This window comes from Gobius niger (genome assembly GCF_951799975.1).
Source record: "Gobius niger genome assembly, chromosome: 11".
Lineage (NCBI taxonomy): Eukaryota > Metazoa > Chordata > Actinopteri > Gobiiformes > Gobiidae > Gobius > Gobius niger.
Window position 1 is genome coordinate 34,527,763 of NC_136862.1, and position 21,236 is coordinate 34,548,998.

A 21,236-nucleotide genomic window follows, 5' to 3' on the forward strand; every position below is an offset into this window, starting at 1 on the left:
ACTCATCCGTCTACATTCAGACAGGCAGGGGGTGAAGTGTCATGTCAAAGGACACACTGACAGTCTACACCTGCAGGAGCCGGGATTCGACCTGCCAACCTCTCAGTTCATGGACGACCCACTCTGTGGCTCCTCCTCAGTGGGTTTGATCAGGGGGGTGGAGGATGTGGAGCTTCCCTGGTTGTGGGGGTCTGGTTGCTTTGGTCAGGATGAGGTCTAACTGGATTCTTGTTTGAGGTCTTGGTCTTGGACCCGATCGGGCCTATCCTGGGGTGCGTAAGTAGCTGTACAGCCCCGTCAGACCTCCCTCCAGGACCTCCTTGATAGGTTTGATCAGAGGGTTGTGGAGGATGTGGAGACCAGAGTCCAGAGGGTGACAGGCTAATCTCCGAAGACCACCGAGCTGATGGAACTCCTAAAGAAGCAGGAGAACTGGGTCAGAACCAGAGATAAAGCATGACCAGAGCAGGTCTAAAGTGGGTCTGAGCTTAAAGATTAAAGAAAGAAGGTCCTTCACAGAAGGTCTTAAACCAGGGGTGGGTCAGTCAGAGGGCCGGACCAACAATAACACAAACTTGTTCTGCTCAAGTTTAACGTTTTGTAAATTGTACTAAAATGTGTATTTTGAATAGGCTAGCTGGTGCTGGTATTTAGTGGGACTGTCATTTTCTGTAAATATTGAGCCTTATCAATCCAAGGACTCAGAACTAAGACCAACTCAGGCCTAAACCTGGCCAAAAACAGACGAGGAATAAGGTCTCATTGAAGACAGTGATCTGGCTCCTGCAGCTGTGCGGACAGAGGCTGACCGGGCAGCTGTCTGTGTCCAGACTTTATGAAGAACTCAGTAGTAAATGACAGTGATGCCCCACAGGGAAGCATGTGTGCATGGTTATTTATTCAACTTCAGTCACTCTTATGCGTGTTAGCTTCTACCATCGCACAGAAAGCACCTCGGTGTGTTTGTTTAAGGAAGCGATGCACTTTATTAGTAAGACATTATTTCATCCGCTTTGCAAACACATCCACAACAGCTGGCCCTCAGCCCCATTTGAACTTCAGCTTAAAGCAGAGGATCATTGCACATAGGATTTTGTCACTGGAGTAAAGAATGGCGTTTTGATTTCTAATCTTTCCACAGATATCTGACGCCCCCTGGATCATCTGAGATTTTGACCAACCTGGTTTCTGGACTAATACCAGCAGAAGGACCCAGTTTGGAGTTGGTTCAGTTCAATGCCCTCATTTAAAAAGCTTGCTCAGCACAATATGAGGCTGAGTAGCTGCTTCTCTGTGGAGGAACGTGAACCCCCTCCACACAAACTAAATAGCTGCCGTACGACATAGGCACTTTTCAGAAACACAAGGAGAAGAAGGCAGCGAGGTGAGGGCCGTTTGAGGAAGTCATGTTAGGTCACTTGAAATAGCTGATCTCAGCTATACTATCTTCAGAAATGACAAAGATTAGAAGGAAATAAGGATGAGCAACTAATCATGATATTTGTGCATAACATGTACAGCTTAAAGGGACTATACGGAGTTTAAAAATGTTCCAGCCATGTCCTAATGTGTAGAATGTCACTCAGAAAGGTGTTACTGCAGGTCTGAAGGGGCGTCATGCGTGTGCTGATGTGGGCAGCTTTCTGCTCCACACGGGACCAGTGAAGGAGTGATAACCTTCAGGTGTGCAGGTGTGTGTACTGGCGCAGACTCTTAGAAATCCAGACAAAAGTTTGCATGCAGAATTTTGTGTCATTTTCATACGCACTTTTAAAGCCAGCGTTTCATGCACAGTTTTGGAAATGAGGCCCCTGGTCTTTACCTGAGGAACGTCTTTGATGTCGTTGAAGTCCACGTTGAGCAGCTCCAGACTGAAACGCAGAGACAGTCCTCCTTGTACACTTCCACTTTGTTAAAAAGTAAAGATCTATTGTGTGACCTGTGAGTGGAGGTGGGCTAGTTAATGGTGGTTAGTACCACTACCTGGTGAGGTTACACAGAGCTTTAGGCAGGGTATGCAGATGATTTCCCTCCAGGATGAGGATGTGGAGCTCCGTCAGACTCTGGATGTTCTCTGCCAGGTTCTCCAGGTGGTTCCAGGCCAAGTGCAAGAACACCTGAGGGGACAGCACATCAGTGGTGATGGGGGAGTGAAGCTGTGTGAACCTTCAAAGCTGCCCTGGCAAAAGAGTGCAGCAAATATTGTATTCCAATACAATATTTGTTTGTGAAACAAGCATAACATTTGGCATATACCTATTTTTGTATTTATTGGTTTATTGGTTTATTTGGTCGGGACAGTGCATGTTGATGAACATACATGGGTCTCATGCATGTAAACAAGCCACACCGGATTGTAGCCTTGGGCTGATTTCCATCCGTCGTCCCCCATGTGCACTCTCAAACACACTCACATTCATCCTGGCCTATTGTACATGTTTGAGTGGTAGGGGAAACCGGAGTACCCAGAGGAAACCTACACAGACACGGGGAGAACATGCAAACTCCACACAGAAAGGCCCGTCCCTGGTGGGAATCGAACCCAGGACCTTCTAGCTGTGAAGCACGAGCTCTAACCACTGCACTACCGTCTTCTCCATGAACCATTTTTTGAAAAGGACTGGGTGTCCACTCAGAGTTTCAAGAGTTTTTCTCAGTTTTTATCAACTGAGACAAATGTCTGATTATTTGTTCATGCATTTGCTTTGGCTCTACAGACTTGAGTAAGTCAGTGTTTTATTGTCATTGTCCAAGCGTACAGCGGTCCTGAGCTGCTGCCACTGCTCATCAACCTGACCATCTGAAACCTCCTGGGCTTCACCTCCTGGGCTCCTGGGCTTGTCCCCGTCTCAGAGCGTGGTGTCCTGCACTGGTCAGCTCCACCTCCTCCTTCCTCCTCCTGCACAGCTCCCTCCGCAGTCTTTCACCATCTCCTCGTTTGTCCCTTGTTTTCTGACTTGACTTCTTGAGGTTCATATTTCATAGAGCAGACTATAAACAGTATCCAATAAGGTCCCCACAAACCTTTAAAATTGTGTTTCAGGATTTAGTAGCATTCTTCTAATGACTGTCTGAAACTATCAGGCTCCACATGCCTGTGCACAATTTGTTACATGTATAATTGTATACATGTATGTTTACGCACACATTTTTATTTAAGAGTGAATGTTACTGCACAGCAGGGCACACGTGTGACTTCACTGCTCTCTATTCACCCGGTCGAGTCCGAAAGCTCTGAAGCTCTGAACCTACTGCTGCAGCACAATAGCACGTTAGCCGAAGGCTCAGCTGAATTTGGTTTGTTTTTCATTGATTTACCTTATGTTTGTTTAGTTTATTAGTATTTTCTATATTTGTGTCAAGCTTTTCAAATCTTATTAATAAAAGAAAGTATTTTTAACCTTGTTGTTTTTCTGAGATAATACACCAACGTTCTGCTGACACGACCTGAGCTTTGATGTTTTAATGTTATGTGGTTCTTCTCCATTCAGAAAGGGCTGCGTTAGAAAACCAGCAACAGTGCTTCATTTGATCCCCGTTTGGGGGAACACATTCCCCCACGTTTCAGTTTTTCAGGGAAAAGGATCCGGGTAATATTTAGGAGATTTGATGTGATTTAATGGTGTTTAATGAGAGTGTTCCAGCAAATGCCTGTTCCCTGAATCCATCACTTCAGACCAAAAGTGTTCCTGAAAATACTTATACAAATTAAGTAAATCCTATAAAAAAATGCCACAACGTACACTTTACTTTCTCGCGGGGAGGGTGAAGTGTGGAGTTATTTGGATCCACCTCGTTCCTCTGTCCACTCGCCATGACAGCAGTAGCAGCGTTTCTCATTAACTCGATCATCCTACCTAAAGCTGGCAATGATTAGTGGAGCGGGGACCCCTTGTGGTACGTAATCCACAGAGGAACTGGCAGTAGATTATCATCTAGCACGATGATCACGATAGATCATTAAAAAATGTGGCAATCAATTAATTGCCACATTTTTATCGGGATTAACGGTATTATTATTATCCCTACTGTGGACTACCCAGGTCCATGAAAATTGTCATCTAGTGCAAGTTTTCCAACGGTTTAGGTTAAAGTGTGTCCTGGAGGCAAAGAACGTCTGAATCAGGCAGAAGTTTATCCAGTGAAAATGCCAAGAACCATGGAAAAGAAAGGAAGACTCAATAAGGAACGTGTCGATGAATGTGGGAGACATTTGTTCAAACGGACGACTTTGGGGAAGCACGCGTGTTTTAAGTGTATGCTCTTCAGGATGGTTTGGTGGGTCTGGTTTCTGTGGGTTTGGGTTGCCTGGGGAGAATGTGTGTGGGTATGTGTGGTGGATTATGGGTAAGGCAGTACCAGGCTCCTCAGACTGTAGACACACGTGGGCAGTTGGCTCAGCTCGTTGTTGCTGAGGTTGAGTTTTCTGAGTTTTTGGAGGTTGGACAAAGTCCAGGGCAAAGACTTCAGCTGATTCTGAGACACACTGAGGACCTGCAGCAGAAGAGGGAGTAGTGGTAATAGTAATAGTAGTAGTTCAACAGCTACAGAAGGTTCCTTGTTGGAATGTGAGATCATTAAAGAAACCAGGAAGAAGAAGTGACAGAAGAAATGAAGACCTATGATTTTGACATTATATGTACCAGTGAAACAAGAGAAGCTGGCAAAGAACATCAAAGTAGTAGTGTCAGGAGGAGAGGACACATCGCGCGGGGTAGTTTTAACTTTGATTTTGTATATGCGTTGTTTCTGCATGTTTTGTTTTCCTTACGGGATTTGAAGTGTTTTTAGTTTAACGCACCCCTGCCGAAATGGATTGATCCTCCCGCCCAGCCAATCAGACTGTTCCCCCAAACGGCGTAATCAGTGGACAGTGTTTTTAAACGAGGAAGTGGGACTGGAAGAGGGAAGAGTCACCGGTGGACGTGGGGACCGAGGGACAACTCGACGCCGCCGCCGCCGCCGCCGCCCTATCGCAGCAGGACCGTGGATCCAAGGCCAGCAACAACAGCAGCAGACAGCAGCAGACAGCATATGATACGCCCTACAAGAGCTAAGTGAAGGGACGAACCCATGATTATCGCCGTAGGCGTGTGTGTGTGACGGGTTTTGACGAGCGGTTTCACTGACGGCTACTGTGTCGCTGTTTCCAGCTGTGCTTCGCCTGGTCGCACGGAGGGGTGTCGCGGACCTGCGAGGGGATCGAACCACGGGACGTATACGGAGCTCCACGCAGCGGAGGCGCAGCGCCTACCCGATTAGTCTGCCGGGACGGCTCCAGGCTGGTGACTCATACTACGGATTGTCATTCCCCGGAAATCGTTTTAACCTTTAGAGTTTTTAACGAACATTTTATCTGAACAATTTTATCCAAACGACTTTTATGAGAATAAACTTTCTAAAACTTTCATTTGTGTTGTGTTGTGTGGCCCGGGCTCAGAACGAGTTTCAAACTGCGACAGTAGTAGTAGTAGTAGTAGTAGTAGTAGTAGTACCTCCAGCTGGGTACACAGGCCCAGTTCTTCTGGGATCTCGGTGAGTCTGTTTTTGGATAAAAACAGGACTCTAAGACGCTGCAGCTGTCCCACCTCTGACGGCAGACTGTTGATCTGAAACATGGACAAATACATGTTCAAACTCAGACATCACAATAAAGCCGTTTAAAACTGAGGTGTTGGACAGGTGAGGATTCTACGGTGGTAACGATGGTAAATGTCAAAATGCAGATTTGGTTGTTTTGTTTTTTGGCTAATATCTCCAAGTACTGGGACAATCCACATAAAACAGTCAAATGTCATTATTTATTCACTAGAACGTGAACGTATAAACAAATTGTATGTACTCGTTTCACTGGCTTCTTTACTGGTTGCACCAACTACTCTCGTTTCAACATATTAACCAGAACATTTTCGTCAACAACTTATCAGTGTTCATATTGAAATATGAATAAACCTCAAATGAGGTCACCGGAGGAGCCCAGTGGCTCTGCAGGTCAGTGAAACAGTCATGGCAGTGGGCTGTTTCTGTGAGTTTGACCAGTGACAACCCTGACAATCTGGAATGTTCTGCAAAGTGTCGTACAAACACGGTTTCCCCGTCTAAAAAACAAAAATCATTAATAGTTTTGGTGGTGTCCTCTGGAGTGTCCTGCTCAGACTGAGGGGAAGGTGTTTGTGGAGCAGCAGCTGTGAAACTGATCTGCCCTAATGTCATTACACTGATCCTCACAAATATGTCACGCCCCAAAACCCCCCTCCAACAACCCCCACCTCAATAACAGCCTGCTCCCCTGTCCTCTGGCCCAGAGCCTGCCTCCTGTCCTCTGGTCCAGAGCCTGCCTCCCTGTCCTCTGGTCCAGAGCCTGTCCCCCTGTCCTCTGGTCCAGAGCCTGTCCCCCTGCCCTCTGGTCCAGAGCCTGCCTCCAGTCCTCTGGTCCAGAGCCTGCCTCCAGTCCTCTGGTCCAGAGCCTGCCTCCTGTCCTCTGGCCCAGAGCCTGCCTCCAGTCCTCTGGTCCAGAGCCTGCCTCCAGTCCTCTGGTCCAGAGTCTGCCCTCCTGTCCTCTGGTCCAGAGCCTGCCTCCTGTCCTCTGGCCCAGAGCCTGCCTCCTGTCCTCTGGCCCAGAGCCTGACTCCTGTCCTCTGGCCCAGAGCCTGCCTCCCAGTCCTCTGGTCCAGAGCCTGCCCTCCTGTCCTCTGGCCCAGAGCCTGCCCCCCTGTCCTCTGGCCCAGAGCCTGACTCCTGTCCTCTGGTCCAGAGCCTGCCTCCTGTCCTCTGGCCCAGAGCCTGCCCCCCTGTCCTCTGGCCCAGAGCCTGACTCCTGTCCTCTGGTCCAGAGCCTGCCCTCCTGCCCTCTGGTCCAGAGCCTGCCTCCTGTCCTCTGGCCCAGAGCCTGCCCCCCTGTCCTCTGGCCCAGAGCCTGCCTCCTGCCCTCTGGTCCAGAGCCTGCCTCCTGTCCTCTGGCCCAGAGCCTGCCCCCCTGTCCTCTGGCCCAGAGCCTGCCTCCTGTCCTCTGGCCCAGAGCCTGCCCTCCTGTCCTCTGGTCCAGAGCCTGCCTCCTGTCCTCTGGTCCAGAGCCTGCCTCCAGTCCTCTGGCCCAGAGCCTGCCTCCCAGTCCTCTGGCCCAGAGCCTGCCTCCTGTCCTCTGGCCCAGAGCCTGACTCCTGTCCTCTGGCCCAGAGCCTGACTCCTGTCCTCTGGCCCAGAGCCTGACTCCTGTCCTCTGGCCCAGAGAGAGCAACTGGTGCAGCGGAGAGGTGGAGAGTACCTGTTCGAGTCTGGGATGGAGAGTACCTGGTTATACTGAGAGTACCAAGTTATGAGGAGATTACTTGGTTTTGAGGAGATTACCTGGTTATGGGGAGAGTACCTTGTTATACTGAGAGTACCTAGTTATGTAGAGACTACCTGGTTTTGAGGAGAGTACCTAGTTATGTGGAGAGTACCTAGTTATGGGACTAAAAAAGACAGGACTAAAAAAACAGATCAGGCTGTATAACAAATCCTTGGGGGGAGGGGTTAAATGGGAGTGAAATGTTTTTTATAGTACCTCTATATTTTTATACTTCTAAATTATTATTTTATTTATTCTCTGCACTGTTATTTTAAATGTGATGTTTGTATGTGTGACTTGATTGTGCAGCTGATAAACTGAATTTCCTTAGGGATTAATAAAGTATATCGTATCGTATATATATCGTATAAACCAAAGCATTAGCTGTTAAAATAAGCTTTTGTAAAAAGGTGGGTTTTAAGTCCTTTTTTAAATGCGTCTGTGGGGCCCTGAGGTGGTCTGGGAGGGCGGGGCCCTGAGGTGGTCTGGGAGGGCGGGGCCCTGAGGTGGTCTGGGAGGGTGTTCCACAGGCAGGGAGCAGCGGCTTCAAAGGCCCTGTCACCCATAGTTTTGAGCCGTGTCCTGGGCATGACCAGACGGTGCTGTTGGCCTGACCGGGTCCTGGTTGAGGTGTGTGGTGTGAGCACTTTGGTGAGGTAAGTGACCGGGTCCTGGTTGAGGGGTGTGGTGTGAGCAGTCGGTGAGGTAAGTGACCGGGTCCTGGTTGAGGTGTGTGGTGTGAGCAGTCGGTGAGGTCAGTGACCGGGTCCTGGTTGAAGTGTGTGGTGTGAGCAGTCGGTGAGGTCAGTGACCGGGTCCTGGTTGAGGGGTGTGGTGTGAGCAGTCGGTGAGGTCAGTGACCGGGTCCTGGTTGAGGTGTGTGGTGTGAGCAGTCGGTGAGGTCAGTGACCGGGTCCTGGTTGAAGTGTGTGGTGTGAGCAGTCGGTGAGGTCAGTGGGGGCCACACCGTGCAGACAGTGATGGGTGTGCAAGAGGACCTTGTATTGTATGCGGGACTGAATGGGGAGCCAGTGCAGTGTACGGAGGATGGGGGTGATGTGCTCGTGTTTTCGCACCCTCATCAGGATCCTGGCAGCGCTGTTTTGAACATACTGGAGCTTTTGGAGGCTCCTGCCAGGGATCCCGATGAGGAGAGCATTACAGTCGTCCAGCCTGGAGGAGACAAAAGCATGAATGAGCTTCTCTGCAGCAGGAAGGGAGAGGGTGGGGCGCAGTTTGGAAATATTACGGAGGTGAAAGAAGGCAGTTTTGCAGATGGAGGTGACATGATTGTCAAAAGAAAGGTGGGGGTCAAATTTAACCCCTAGGTTAGTGACAGAGGGAGAGAGGGGAATGGTGTGTCCAAAGAATGAAACAGTGGTGATTGGAGAGGAGCAGAGTTGATGAGAGGTTCCAGTTTGAATGGCTTCTGTTTTAGAGCCGTTGAGCTGCAGGAAGTTTTGACTCATCCACGCCTCTATCTCCTCCAGGCAGGAGCTGAGGCGGGCAGCCGTGGCCACGACCCAGGGGAAGCATGTAAATGGTGAAGAGGGTTGGACCGAGTACGAACCCCTGGGGGACCCCACAGGTGACAGTGTGGGGTCTGGATTTTGCGTCCCCCAGAGCTACATACTCGGTTCTGTCAGTGAGGTAGGAGTGAAACCATTGAAGGGCGGTACCAGAAAGACCAGTGTAGTGTTGGAGCCGGTGCAGGAGGATGTGGTGGTCTACAGTGTCAAACGCAGCAGAGAGGTCGAGAAGAATGAGGAGGGATGTGGAACCGGAGTCAGAAGCCATCAGCAGGTCGCTGGTGACTCTGATGAGCTGTTTCTGTGCTGTGGGAGGTAGCCGGCTGCATATATGGTTTGACCCCAAAAAAATTGCTACAAAAGGTTTTTCAATGGTTTTCTGTAGTATCAGGTGTGCTTATTAACATACTAAAAGTCTACCAAAATCTGACCACTGGAAAGGTCTAATTTTCAAGATGGCGTCCAGAGGGTGGCGAGATCCTTAAAATGCCATTTACTCCTTTATTATTCATCCTAGACAAGTCATTTTGGTGTCTGACCCCATGTTGTGGGTGTCTAGGAATCCAATGGGCTTGTTCAAATTGTAGTGACATGACCACATAATTATGATATACAAATCGTGGACAAAGATTGTCATGTTGTCATGGCAACGGCACACATTTTTGGTGTGTTAAAATGTACAATTTTTTTGGGGTTAGGTGTTTTTTTTTAATATATGCAGCCGCCTAAGGGACGGAAACCAGATTGAAATTTCTCATATAACCTGTTAGTTTGGAGATGATTATGGAGCTGGGTGGAAACAACTTTTTCGAGGAGCTTGGAAATGAATGGGAGATTTGAAATTGGTCTGTAATTTGACAGGGGTATAGGGTCCAAGGTGGGTTTTTTGAGGAGGGGTTTGATGAGAGCAGTTTTGAGGGAGGTGAGAACATGGCCTGTTTCTACGGACAGGTTTATTATTTTGGTTATGAGGGGACTGATGGAGTTGTTGTGAGTTTTAAGCAGAGGAGATGGGAGGGGGTCAAGGCGGCAGGTGGATGGTTTGGATTTACGGATGATGTTCTCGACCTCCTGCTGCGTTGTGAGGTAGAATTGTGATAGAGGTTGTGCGATGGGTGTTTCGGGCAGGTCTAGTGAGGTGCTATTGAGAAGTGTGAATGAGGAACGGATATTGTTGATTTTTGAAGGGAAAAAATCAAGAAACTGGTTGCAATTGGTATCTGTGTGAGTGTAGAATGATGAGAGCGGCGAACAGCCAGCACCAGCGTCCTCTCCGCTCCTCCGTCCCTCGTCCCGGATCTGTTCACAATATACACACTGTTCCTTACTTATAACACCAGACTAACCATATAAATGTCTGTCCAAACCTAGTTATGTGGAGAGTACCTGGTTATGGGGAGAGTATATAGTTATGTGGAGAGTGCATCGCTATGGGGAGAGTACCTAGTTTCCCAAACCTGCTGGGTCATGTCGGGTCTAGCCTATGATACGGAGGTCAGGAGGGAGAGAGCTCCAGAGCTGGGGAGCATGGCAACCAGATCAATGGATATAGTTAACCTTGTTGGGTGGAGAGTACCTGGTTGAGTGTTGGGTTTGAGAGTTCCTGGTTGGGTCTGAGAGTTCCTGGTTGGGTCTGAGAGTACCTGGTTGGGTGCTTGGGTCTGAGAGTACCTGGTTGGGTGTTTGGGTCGGAGAGTACCTGGTTGCCCCACAGGTTGAGCACCCGGATGTTGGTGAGGACACAGATCTCTGCAGGGACCGACCGCAGACAGTTCAGAGACAAATTCAGCTTCTGTAGATCAGACTGAGACCAGACCTCGACCGGGAAGTCCTGCGAAGAGAGGAGGAGGTTACCATGACGACCACGTTTCCATAACGACCACCAGCCTCACCCCAAAACAACTTGTTTTATATTATATTATATATATATATATATATATATATATATATATATATATATATATATATATATATATATATATATATATATATATATATATATATATATATATATAATATATATAATATATATAATATAATATAATATAATTATAATATAATATAATATAATATAATATTATATATATATATATATATATATATATATATATATATATATATATATATATATATATATATAAATATATAAAGCGGCTGGCTAGCTCAAGTGGTAAGTCACCCGACTTGCACACAGTAGACCCCGGTTCGAATCCCCGTTGGGGAAATGGGCGGGGCCAGTGTGGGTCCTTAGGCAAGACCCTTCACGCTACTGCCTACCTCATACAATGATGAGAGACAATGAAATGAATGACATGCGGCTCAGACGTCGCCCGGCCAAACAAGGTCTGCGTCAGGTGCTGGGGAACCAGAGCACCTCGATGTAAAATGGGCTGCTGGAACAAGGTGGAAATGGGCGAGATGCGAGAACAGGGCTCTGATGGAATGCTACTACTCCAGTAACCCTAGTCAGAGGGGCTACATGCAGAGGATGTGGGAGAAATGGTTACTTCGAAACCCACAGTCCAAACTCACAGCAAAACAACTAGTAGCTCAGTGTTCCAACATCCACAAACGGCAACTGCTATCACAACTTGAGATTGACGAGGTACAACAACGGGGAGCCAGGACACCAGGTCAGAGGGGAGTTAACACCAGCCCCCCCAATGGAGATTGGGAACGAAGCCCCAATAAGCGCAATCACGCTGAACGAGGCAGCGACTGACCTGAAAAATAAGATCATGGCAAAAATGTCCAGCAGGCAACCCCAAAGCCAATTACAGAGGCTAAGAGAAGTACTGTCAGAAAGTCTCCTAGAGCAATTCCTACATCAACCATCACTGAAACCAATGAGCTGATATACTCCACAGCAGCAGTGATCCTAGAGACGCTTGGCTATCGGAAGAGCAACCATGAGGTGAAATACCCACCATGGAAAAGAAGGCTGGAGGAAAACTCAGGCTGGAAACTGAGCAGTACTGGAAATGCATATGGGAGAAGGAGGCAGCACACAACAGTGATGCACAGTGGCTGGTGGCTCTGAGAGAGGACCACAGCAACCTCCCTGAACAGAATCCAGTTACCATCACAGTGGCAGACGTCCAAGAAGAGCCTCAGGTATGAAAAATTGGACAGCACCAGGCCCTGACATGATACTGGCTTAAGAAACTCACGGCTCTCCATGAGCGCTTGGCAGCGCAAATGAACCAGCTGCTGAGGGATGGGAATCACCCTGAATGGTTAACCGAAGGGCGCACAATCCTGATCCTGAAGGATCCCTCAAAGGGTACAGTCCCATCCAACTATCGGCCAATAACCTGCCTCTCCACAACGTGGAAGCTCATGTCCGGCACCATAGCGGCTAAGATAAGTAAGCACATGGATCAATACATGAGCACAGCTCAGAAGGGAATCGGTAAAGATACCAGAGGTGCCAAACTGGTAGACAGTTTGGCACCTCTCCTCCTGGTAGACAGAACAGTCGCTCGAGACTGCAGAACCCGACACACTAACCTGAGCACTGCCTGGATTGATTACAAGAAAGCCTACAACTCAATGCCACATACTTGGATCATTGAATGCCTGGAGCTCTACAACATCAACAGGACTCTAAGAGCCTTCATTGCAAACTCGATGAGGTTGTGGAAAACCACCCTTGAAGCCAATGGCAAGTCACTTGCACAAGTCTCCATCAAATGTGGCATATTCCAAGGAGACGCCCTGTCCCCACTGCTGTTCTGCATAGGTCTGAACCCCCTCAGCCAAATAATCAACAAGACTGGCTATGGATACCGACTCAGGAACGGGGCCACCATCAGTCACCTCCTCTACATGGATGACATCAAGCTGTATGCTAAGAATGAGCGAGACATCGACTCACTGATCCAGACCACCCGGATATACAGTGCAGACATTGGGATGTCATTCGGACTAGAGAAGTGTGGTCGGATGGTGACTAAGAGAGGGAAGGTAGTCCACACAGAAGGGGTCTCACTCCCAGAAGGAACAATAGCAGACATTGAGGACAGTTACAAGTATCTCGGAATCCCACAAGCAAATGGCAACCTCGAAGAGGTGACAAGGAAAGCGGCTACGGCCAAATACCTCCAACGAGTAAGGCACGTCCTAAGAAGCAGCTCAATGGCAAGAACAAGTCCCGGGCAATAAACAGCTATGCCCTGAAAGTAATCAGATACCCTGCAGGAATAATAAGCTGGCCAAAGGATGAGATACAGACCACAGATGTTAAGACGCGAAAGCTCCTAACCATGCACGGAGGGTTCCAACCCAAATCCAGCACCCTGAGACTGTACGCTAGCCGTAAGGAAGGAGGCCGAGGACTAGTGAGTGTGAGAGCCACTATCCAGGATGAAACATCCAAGATCCATAAGTACATCAAGGACAAGGCTCCGACAGATGACGTGCTCAGTGAATGTCTCAGACAATGGGGAACAGAAGATGAGGTGCTGGAGGTCCCGTCATGGGAGGACAAGCCCCTACACGGCATGTACCACCCAAACATAACTGAAGTGGCGGATATACAGAAATCCTACCAATGGCTAGACAGAGCCGGACTAAAGGACAGCACAGAGGCTCATCATGGCTGCACATGAGCAGGCCTTGAACACCAGAGCAATAGAGGCCCAGATCTACCACACCAGACAAGACCCCAGGTGTAGACTGTGCAAAGAGGCCAATGAGACAATCCAGCTTTACATAACTGCAGGTGTAAGAACATAACTGCAGGGTGTAAGAACATAACTGCAGGGTGTAAGATGCTGCTGGGAAAGCTTACATGGAGCGCCATAACCAAGTGGCTGGTATAGTGTACAGGAACATCTGTGCAGAGTATGGGCTGGAAACCCCAAGGTCAAAGTGGGAAACACCTCCAAAGGTGGTGGAGAATGACCGAGCCAAGATCCTGTGGGACTTCCAGATACAGACGGACAAAATGGTAATGGCGAACCAACCGGACATTGTGGTGGTGGACAAAGAGCAGAGGAAAGCGTGGTGGTCGACATAGCAATACCAAGCGACTTCAACATCAGGAAAAAGGAACATGAGAAACTAGAGAAATACCAGGGGCTCAGAGAAGAGCTGGAGAAAACCTGGAGGGTGAAGGCATCAGTGGTGCCCGTGGTCGTTGGGGCACTCGGGGCAGTGACCCCCAAACTGGAGGAGTGGCTCCAGCAGATCCCAGGAAATACCTCAGACATCTCGGTCCAGAAAAGTGCAGTTCTAGGAACAGCAAAGATACTGCGCAGAACCCTCAAGCTCCCAGGCCTCTGGTAGAGGACCCGAGCAGGAGGAAAAAGAGACCGCCCGCGGAGGGTGAGGAAGAGTTTTTTTTTTTATACTGTACTACACAGGCCTGACTACTGAACACTGGACATGAAGAACATCTTCTGCACTGCAGGTCACAGAGGAGCCCAGGCCGGGTGGACAGATGTTTGTAGAGCTAGACTAGAAAAACATGTGGCTCCAGTGTGGCACCTGTGAACCTGGGGGATCCTGGCCCAGACCTGGGGGATCCTGGCCCAGACCCGGGGGATCCTGGCCCAGACCCGGGGGATCCTGGCCCAGACCTGGGGGATCCTGGCCCAGACCTGGGTCACTATGGAAGGAAAACGTCATGGGCTCTTCAGGAACACTTCCATAAAGTAACTGTGTTCCTTCAGAGACATGAGACCTGGTCTTCAAGATCAGATCATCAAATGAGAAACATACAGAAAGTCCTTAATGACAGCCATAAATCCACAAATGAAAAGGTACAACATGAACAACTTTTTGACTTGTGTCTGTATTTGTTCACAAGGATTTGGCTGATGAGGTAGCCTGGTAACACCAGACTGCTGTGAGCGCTCCAAACACGTGGACCTGCACAGCAGCCTGGGGACCACGGCCCAGATGTTCACATGGATTTGGAACCAATCACAGAACGAGAGACGGCGAGACGATGACCAGCTATTCGATATACGGAAGCTTGTAGTTTATTTACGGATTGCAAATTTTCCATCAAGCTTTAGACCTTGTTCTCTTTCCAGTTTAGCTGGAAAGTTTACAGCAGGTACGTCATGGATACGAGGATACGATTGGCTGTGGCCTCGTGCAGACGCATGAGAGACATTCAGAACAATAAACGGCTCTGGACGATGGTGAAGCACACCTCTCTACCAGAACATGGACTGGTCCCCGCGTTAGCCAGGCTACTGATTAGGACCATTTCTTTTTGACATATTTTCTACTTTAGGCTGTCTTCTCACTAATGTCTCCTGAATGTTCTCAGGGCTGCCAACTTTTCACCAAACTCTGGAGTGAGACGTTGGTCAGTCCTGAGCTGGGGGGCCTTTTCATGGCGATACTGTCTCGTAATCGTATTAAATTACAAGCCAAACACAAGTCTAGGATTTACATGACTGAGCACATCAGGAGCTGCATATGGATCAGAGGGGGTTTGGCACCACCCCACATGACCATCAGGATCTATTGAAAGTGTGGGAGGGCACTCTGAAGGGGGGGTTTGTGGGTCCTCCCCCAATAATGTTTTTTTTTAATTCAGATATGATTAACTGCAATCTGGTGCATTTTAGATCATCAATAATAATTTTAGCTGGTCTATTTACTGCTGTTAAAGAATTATATTTCTGGGCCCCTTTCAAATTGGGGCCTCTCAGCAAATGCCCAGGCCCCCCTTCATCGCTACAGCCCTGCCAAAAGGTAGGTGTCAGTCACATGCAGCTCAGAAAACACATTGAGAACATCCCCCGCTCTGAAGTCAGTGATAAGTTTAACTCGTGTTTCCTGTTATCATAATGTATTTATTTTATATTAGTCCATTAAAAAAACAATATATATTTAAACTTGGCATCAGTTTTAAAAACATTTATGTTAGGCATTGTTTGGCTTCTATTTCAGTGTTTTTTGTCATATCTCTGTTTCTCTGCGTCAGTCATTCCAATTATTACCAACAAAAAGCTCCCTGTATTTTGCCGTATGTTAGAGGATGCTTGATGATTAAACTTTGAATATGATTAATAACTAGGCCTATCTCTCCCTCGCGCAAGAGGGGAAAAAAAAAAGTTGAGTGAAAGAGGTCTCGCTTCAGCGCGATCTCCTCTGTAACTGTTTTTGATTTCATTAGGCCTTTTATTTCTCAAGCTCGTTCCTTATGCTGCTCACTTTGAGCTCCTCGTGGAGCTGCAGCCGAGCTGTGGTGGAGGGAGGTGACCGGGGGGGAGGAGGAGGCGGTGAGCGGTGATGTCGCCTCAGAGGCGGCCGAGAGTGGAGTGAGCTGAGTGAACAGGTGGAGGATGTGAGTGTCGGGGCTCCTGTAGCCGCCTCGTCACTCCCATGGCCCGGGAGAGCTGGCGCTGTTTCCCCAGAGCCGCGCTATGAAACCCTTTCCCCGCAGGCCGCGCTCACGTCCCTCTGCCACTCCTTTCTCCGTCCGCCCCACTCCAGCAGTGGCTTTTCTATTGCAAAATAAGCATGCACATCTAATAGAAAAAGGAGCGTGCGTGTTGGCAGCCCTGTGTTCTGGATGTGTCTTTAAACGTATTTGAACTAAGTGTATTTGTTACAGACTTGTCCAAGTTTCAACATTCTACATTGTTCTTGACAAATGTCAACTTGATTTAATAAGCATATTTAAAAGCAGCTACATCTGTACAACAAACATTACAGGAAACACAAACATAGAAGAATAATCCATGAGACCTGCTCAGCTGGTGATGAAGGCCACAGTAAAAGGTGGGTTTTCAATAATAACTTCAAAACATGAACAGACGGGGCCATTTTAACAGTGGCGGCTGGTCCATTATGGGCGGTGGGCGCCGCCCCTCCTATCAAATTTGCAACAAAAAAAAAATGAACGAAAGAGAAACGTCACTACGTATCATTAATTCAACCAATCAGAGACGCGCAAAAATAAATCTCCGATGGGCGTGGCCTCAGCGCCATCGGAGATTTAACAGGTGAAAGACGAGGAAGCGTCTCCTGTAAACAAACGCGAGGAGCAGCTCTGAGCTCTCGGACTAATGGACTTCAGACTTTCCTCAGTCAGAAGTCACGTCTAAACGGACTTTGCTGGAGGTAGCATGACGATGCTAACTAGCTCGTCTGCTTTAGTTACTGCTTATTTATCTCACACTTTGGGAAAACCCTCGCTGACTTGGACAGACAGTTCTGTCCCAGGACGTGGACATTTGATGGACTGCGAGGAGCGTAGACAGAAGATGAGGGAAACAGAGGTGGAGCTCCAGGTGCCACAGGAGGAGCTCCGGGTGCTACAGGAGGAGCTCCGGGTGCTACAGGAGGAGCTCCGGGTGCTACAGGAGGAGCTGCAGGAGGAGCTCCGGGTGCTACAGGAGGAGCTACAGGAGGAGCTACAGGAGGAGCTACAGGTGGAGCTCCAGGTGCCACAGGAGGAGCTCCAGGTGCTACAGGAGGAGCTCCAGGTGCTACAGGAGGAGCTCCGGGTGCTACAGGAGGAGCTCCAGGTGCTACAGGAGGAGCTCCAGGTGCTACAGGAGGAGCTCCAGGTGCTACAGGAGGAGGAGCTCCGGGTGCTACAGGAGGAGCTCCGGGTGCTACAGGAGGAACTCCGGGTGCTACAGGAGGAGCTCCAGGTGCTACAGGAGGAACTCCGGGTGCTACAGGAGGAGCTACAGGAGGAACTCCGGGTGCTACAGGAGGAGCTACAGGAGGAGCTCCGGGTGCTACAGGAGGAGCTCCAGGTGCTACAGGAGGAGCTACAGGAGGAGCTACAGGAGGAGCTCCAGGTGCTACAGGAGGAGCTCCAGGTGCTACAGGAGGAGCTCCAGGAGGAGCTACAGGAGGAGCTCCAGGTGCTACAGGAGGAGCTACAGGAGGAGCTACAGGAGGAGCTCCAGGTGCTACAGGAGGAGCTCCAGGTGCTACAGGAGGAGCTCCAGGTGCTACAGGAGGAGCTCCAGGTGCTACAGGAGGAGCTCCAGGAGGAGCTACAGGAGGAGCTCCGGGTGCTACAGGAGGAGCTCCAGGTGCTACAGGAGGAGCTCCAGGTGCTACAGGAGGAACTCCGGGTGCTACAGGAGGAACTCCGGGTGCTACAGGAGGAGCTACAGGAGGAACTCCGGGTGCTACAGGAGGAGCTACAGGAGGAGCTCCGGGTGCTACAGGAGGAGCTCCAGGTGCTACAGGAGGAGCTCCAGGAGGAGCTACAGGAGGAGCTCCGGGTGCTACAGGAGGAGCTACAGGAGGAACTCCGGGTGCTACAGGAGGAGCTCCAGGTGCTACAGGAGGAGCTCCAGGTGCTACAGGAGGAACTCCGGGTGCTACAGGAGGAGCTACAGGAGGAACTCCGGGTGCTACAGGAGGAGCTACAGGAGGAGCTACAGGAGGAGCTCCGGGTGCTACAGGAGGAGCTCCGGGTGCTACAGGAGGAGCTCCAGGTGCTACAGGAGGAGCTCCAGGTGCTACAGGAGGAGCTCCAGGAGGAGCTACAGGAGGAGCTCCGGGTGCTACAGGAGGAGCTCCAGGTGCTACAGGAGGAGCTCCAGGTGCTACAGGAGGAGCTCCGGGTGCTACAGGAGGAGCTCCGGGTGCTACAGGAGGAGCTCCAGGTGCTACAGGAGGAGCTCCAGGTGCTACAGGAGGAGCTCCAGGTGCTACAGGAGGAGCTCCAGGAGGAGCTACAGGAGGAGCTCCGGGTGCTACAGGAGGAGCTCCAGGTGCTACAGGAGGAGCTCCGGGTGCTACAGGAGGAGCTCCGGGTGCTACAGGAGGAGCTCCGGGTGCTACAGGAGGAGCTCCGGGTGCTACAGGAGGAGCTCCGGGTGCTACAGGAGGAGCTCCAGGTGCTACAGGAGGAGCTCCAGGTGCTACAGGAGGAGCTCCAGGTGCTACAGGAGGAGGAGCTCCGGGTGCTACAGGAGGAGCTCCGGGTGCTACAGGAGGAGCTCCGGGTGCTACAGGAGGAGGAGCTCCGGGTGCTACAGGAGGAGCTCCAGGTGCTACAGGAGGAGCTCCAGATGCTACAGGAGGAGGAGCTCCAGGTGCTACAGGAGGAGCTCCAGGTGCTACAGGAGGAGGACTCTCGTCTAACGTAAGCTGCACATTTTTTCTGAGCGGATCATTTGTCTGACGGTTTATACAGGTTTAAACCTGTGGCTCTGAGGCTCATAATGAAACCACAGCAGGTCTGGGACTAAAACTGTCCATGAAATCAAAGAGGAAACACCTCCTGCCTTTGTTCTGGTTCTGTTGGTACAAACACAAATATCTAGAGTGACGATCTTTACACTTTGATTTTCCAAAAGCATAAATGTTTTAGTTGAATAAAACTAAATAAGTTTTGAATATATTCTACATAAAATAATAATATTAAATTCCCCAAAGACAACTTTCTTTTTAAAGTTAAAAACAATGTTTATAATTATCTTCTAAAATAGAATTGAAGGTAGGTAGAGGCACCAGCCCCCCCTGGTTTTCACATCACCAGCCCCCCCTGCATTTGAACATTCAACATAAAGCAGTTCCAGAGTCTGGGAGCCGCTGCGGCAGAGGCCCGGTCCCCTCTGGTTTTCAGGGTCATCTGGATCACAGGACGATCAAAGCTCTGAAAGGTCGGGTGGAGCCATTTGAATCCTGAAGCTGACACAGGAGTTCTGTGCTCTTGTTTCCTCGTGCCCATGAGCAAACACGCCGCTGCAGGTGAAGGTTTGATGGAGTTACAATAATGTGCCAGGCTCCGGGTGGGCATGAGGCAAACAGGGCTGACTTTACTGAGCCAACGCAAGACAACATCTTTACACTGTTGATATGGTGAGACTTTGTGAAAGTAAAGCAGCTAAAACAACACAACATGTTGATGATCCCAAATGAACAAATATATGATATTCATGTTGCTGTGATTGTGTCATATTCATGTGTGAATTTCTTTTTATACAGAATCCAATAAACTTTTAAAAAGTGGCATTTTGCAACGATCAAAGTTGTAAGCATTGGCCAAATCAAATATTTTCACATTTATTGTAGGCTACTTTTTGTGCATTTTTATATGGAAAAACCTCTTTTAAGAGTTAAATTTGACCCCAGAAGGAAATTGAAAATGGAAAAATAATAATATTAAAATAATGGAAAACGTTTTTATGGGAGTTTAACTTTTACCCCAGGGGTGTTTATTCTGACTCACAACAAGGGGTTAATGTTCAACACCACAATAAAGAGTACTTCTACTGCAGCTTTTGACTAGATATGCTGGACCTATATACACCACAATAATGTAATAATAAACACCTCTACTTTATTCCAGAGTGGGGAAACTTGCTGTGTGTTGGGTCTCACCTTGAGTCCTCGTCGGGTCAGGTTGAGGACCAGACAGCGCTGAGGACTGGAAGCTGGGTCCTCCTTGGACTCCAAGTCAGACTCCTTCTTACACAGACCAGAGCCCATCCTAGTCCTGGTTTAGACCTGGTTTAGATCTGATTTAGCCCTCTTGTAGTCCTGGTTTAGTCCTGGTTTAGATCTGGTTTAGATCTGGTTTAGCCCTCTTGCAGTCCTGGTTTAGATCTGGTTTAGCCCTCTTGTAGTCCTGGTTTAGATCTGGTTTAGCCCTCTTTTAGTCTTGGTTTGGATCTGGTTTAGCCCTCTTGTAGTCTTGGTTTAGATCTGGTTTAGCCCTCTTTTAGTCCTGGTTTAGATCTGGTTTAGCCCTCTTGTAGTCCTGGTTTAGATCTTGTTTAGCCCTCTTGTAGTCCTGGTTTAGCCCTCTTGTAGTCCTGGTTTAGCCCTCTTGTAGTCCTGGTTTAGATCTGGTTTAGCCCTCTTGTAGTCCTGGTTTAGATCTGGTTTAGCCCTCTTGTAGTCCTGGTTTAGATCTGGTTTAGCCCTCTTGTAGTCCTGGTTTAGATCTGGTTTAGCCCTCTTGTAGTCCTGGTTTAGATCTTGTTTAGCCCTCTTGTAGTCCTGGTTTAGCCCTCTTGTAGTCCTGGTTTAGCCCTCTTGTAGTCCTGGTTTAGATCTGGTTTAGCCCTCTTGTAGTCCTGGTTTAGATCTGGTTTAGCCCTCTTGTAGTCCTGGTTTAGATCTGGTTTAGCCCTCTTGTAGTCCTGGTTTAGATCTGGTTTAGATCTGATTTAGCCCTCTTGTAGTCCTGGTTTAGATCTGGTTTAGATCTGGTTTAGCCCTCTTGCAGTCCTGGTTTAGATCTGGTTTAGCCCTCTTGTAGTCCTGGTTTAGATCTGGTTTAAAGTCAGCTCTGGGTCCGGACTCCAGCCCAGGTCTAATCCCAGTTCTGTCCAGCTGCTGTGGTCCGTTACTCGGACTCAGATCCGATGACAAAACTGACCAATCAGAGCGCAGGGATAGAGATCCAATTAGATGCTGTCACAGCACGACCT

At 49.0% G+C, this 21,236-nt stretch overlaps 1 protein-coding gene across 1 annotated transcript; it reads right to left on the reverse strand.

The window, feature by feature from the left end:
• Nucleotides 1-207: 207 nt before the first annotated feature.
• LOC306970401 (uncharacterized protein) lies at nucleotides 208-20,289 on the reverse strand (the record flags this gene model as incomplete). Its single annotated transcript, XM_079566375.1, has 7 exons — nucleotides 208-415; nucleotides 1,823-1,871; nucleotides 1,984-2,117; nucleotides 4,360-4,494; nucleotides 5,496-5,609; nucleotides 10,559-10,690; nucleotides 20,182-20,289. 7 exons carry the CDS (start codon nucleotides 20,287-20,289, stop codon nucleotides 263-265), a joined length of 825 nt encoding a protein of 274 aa, XP_079422501.1. The 3' UTR covers nucleotides 208-262.
• Nucleotides 20,290-21,236: the final 947 nt, after the last annotated feature.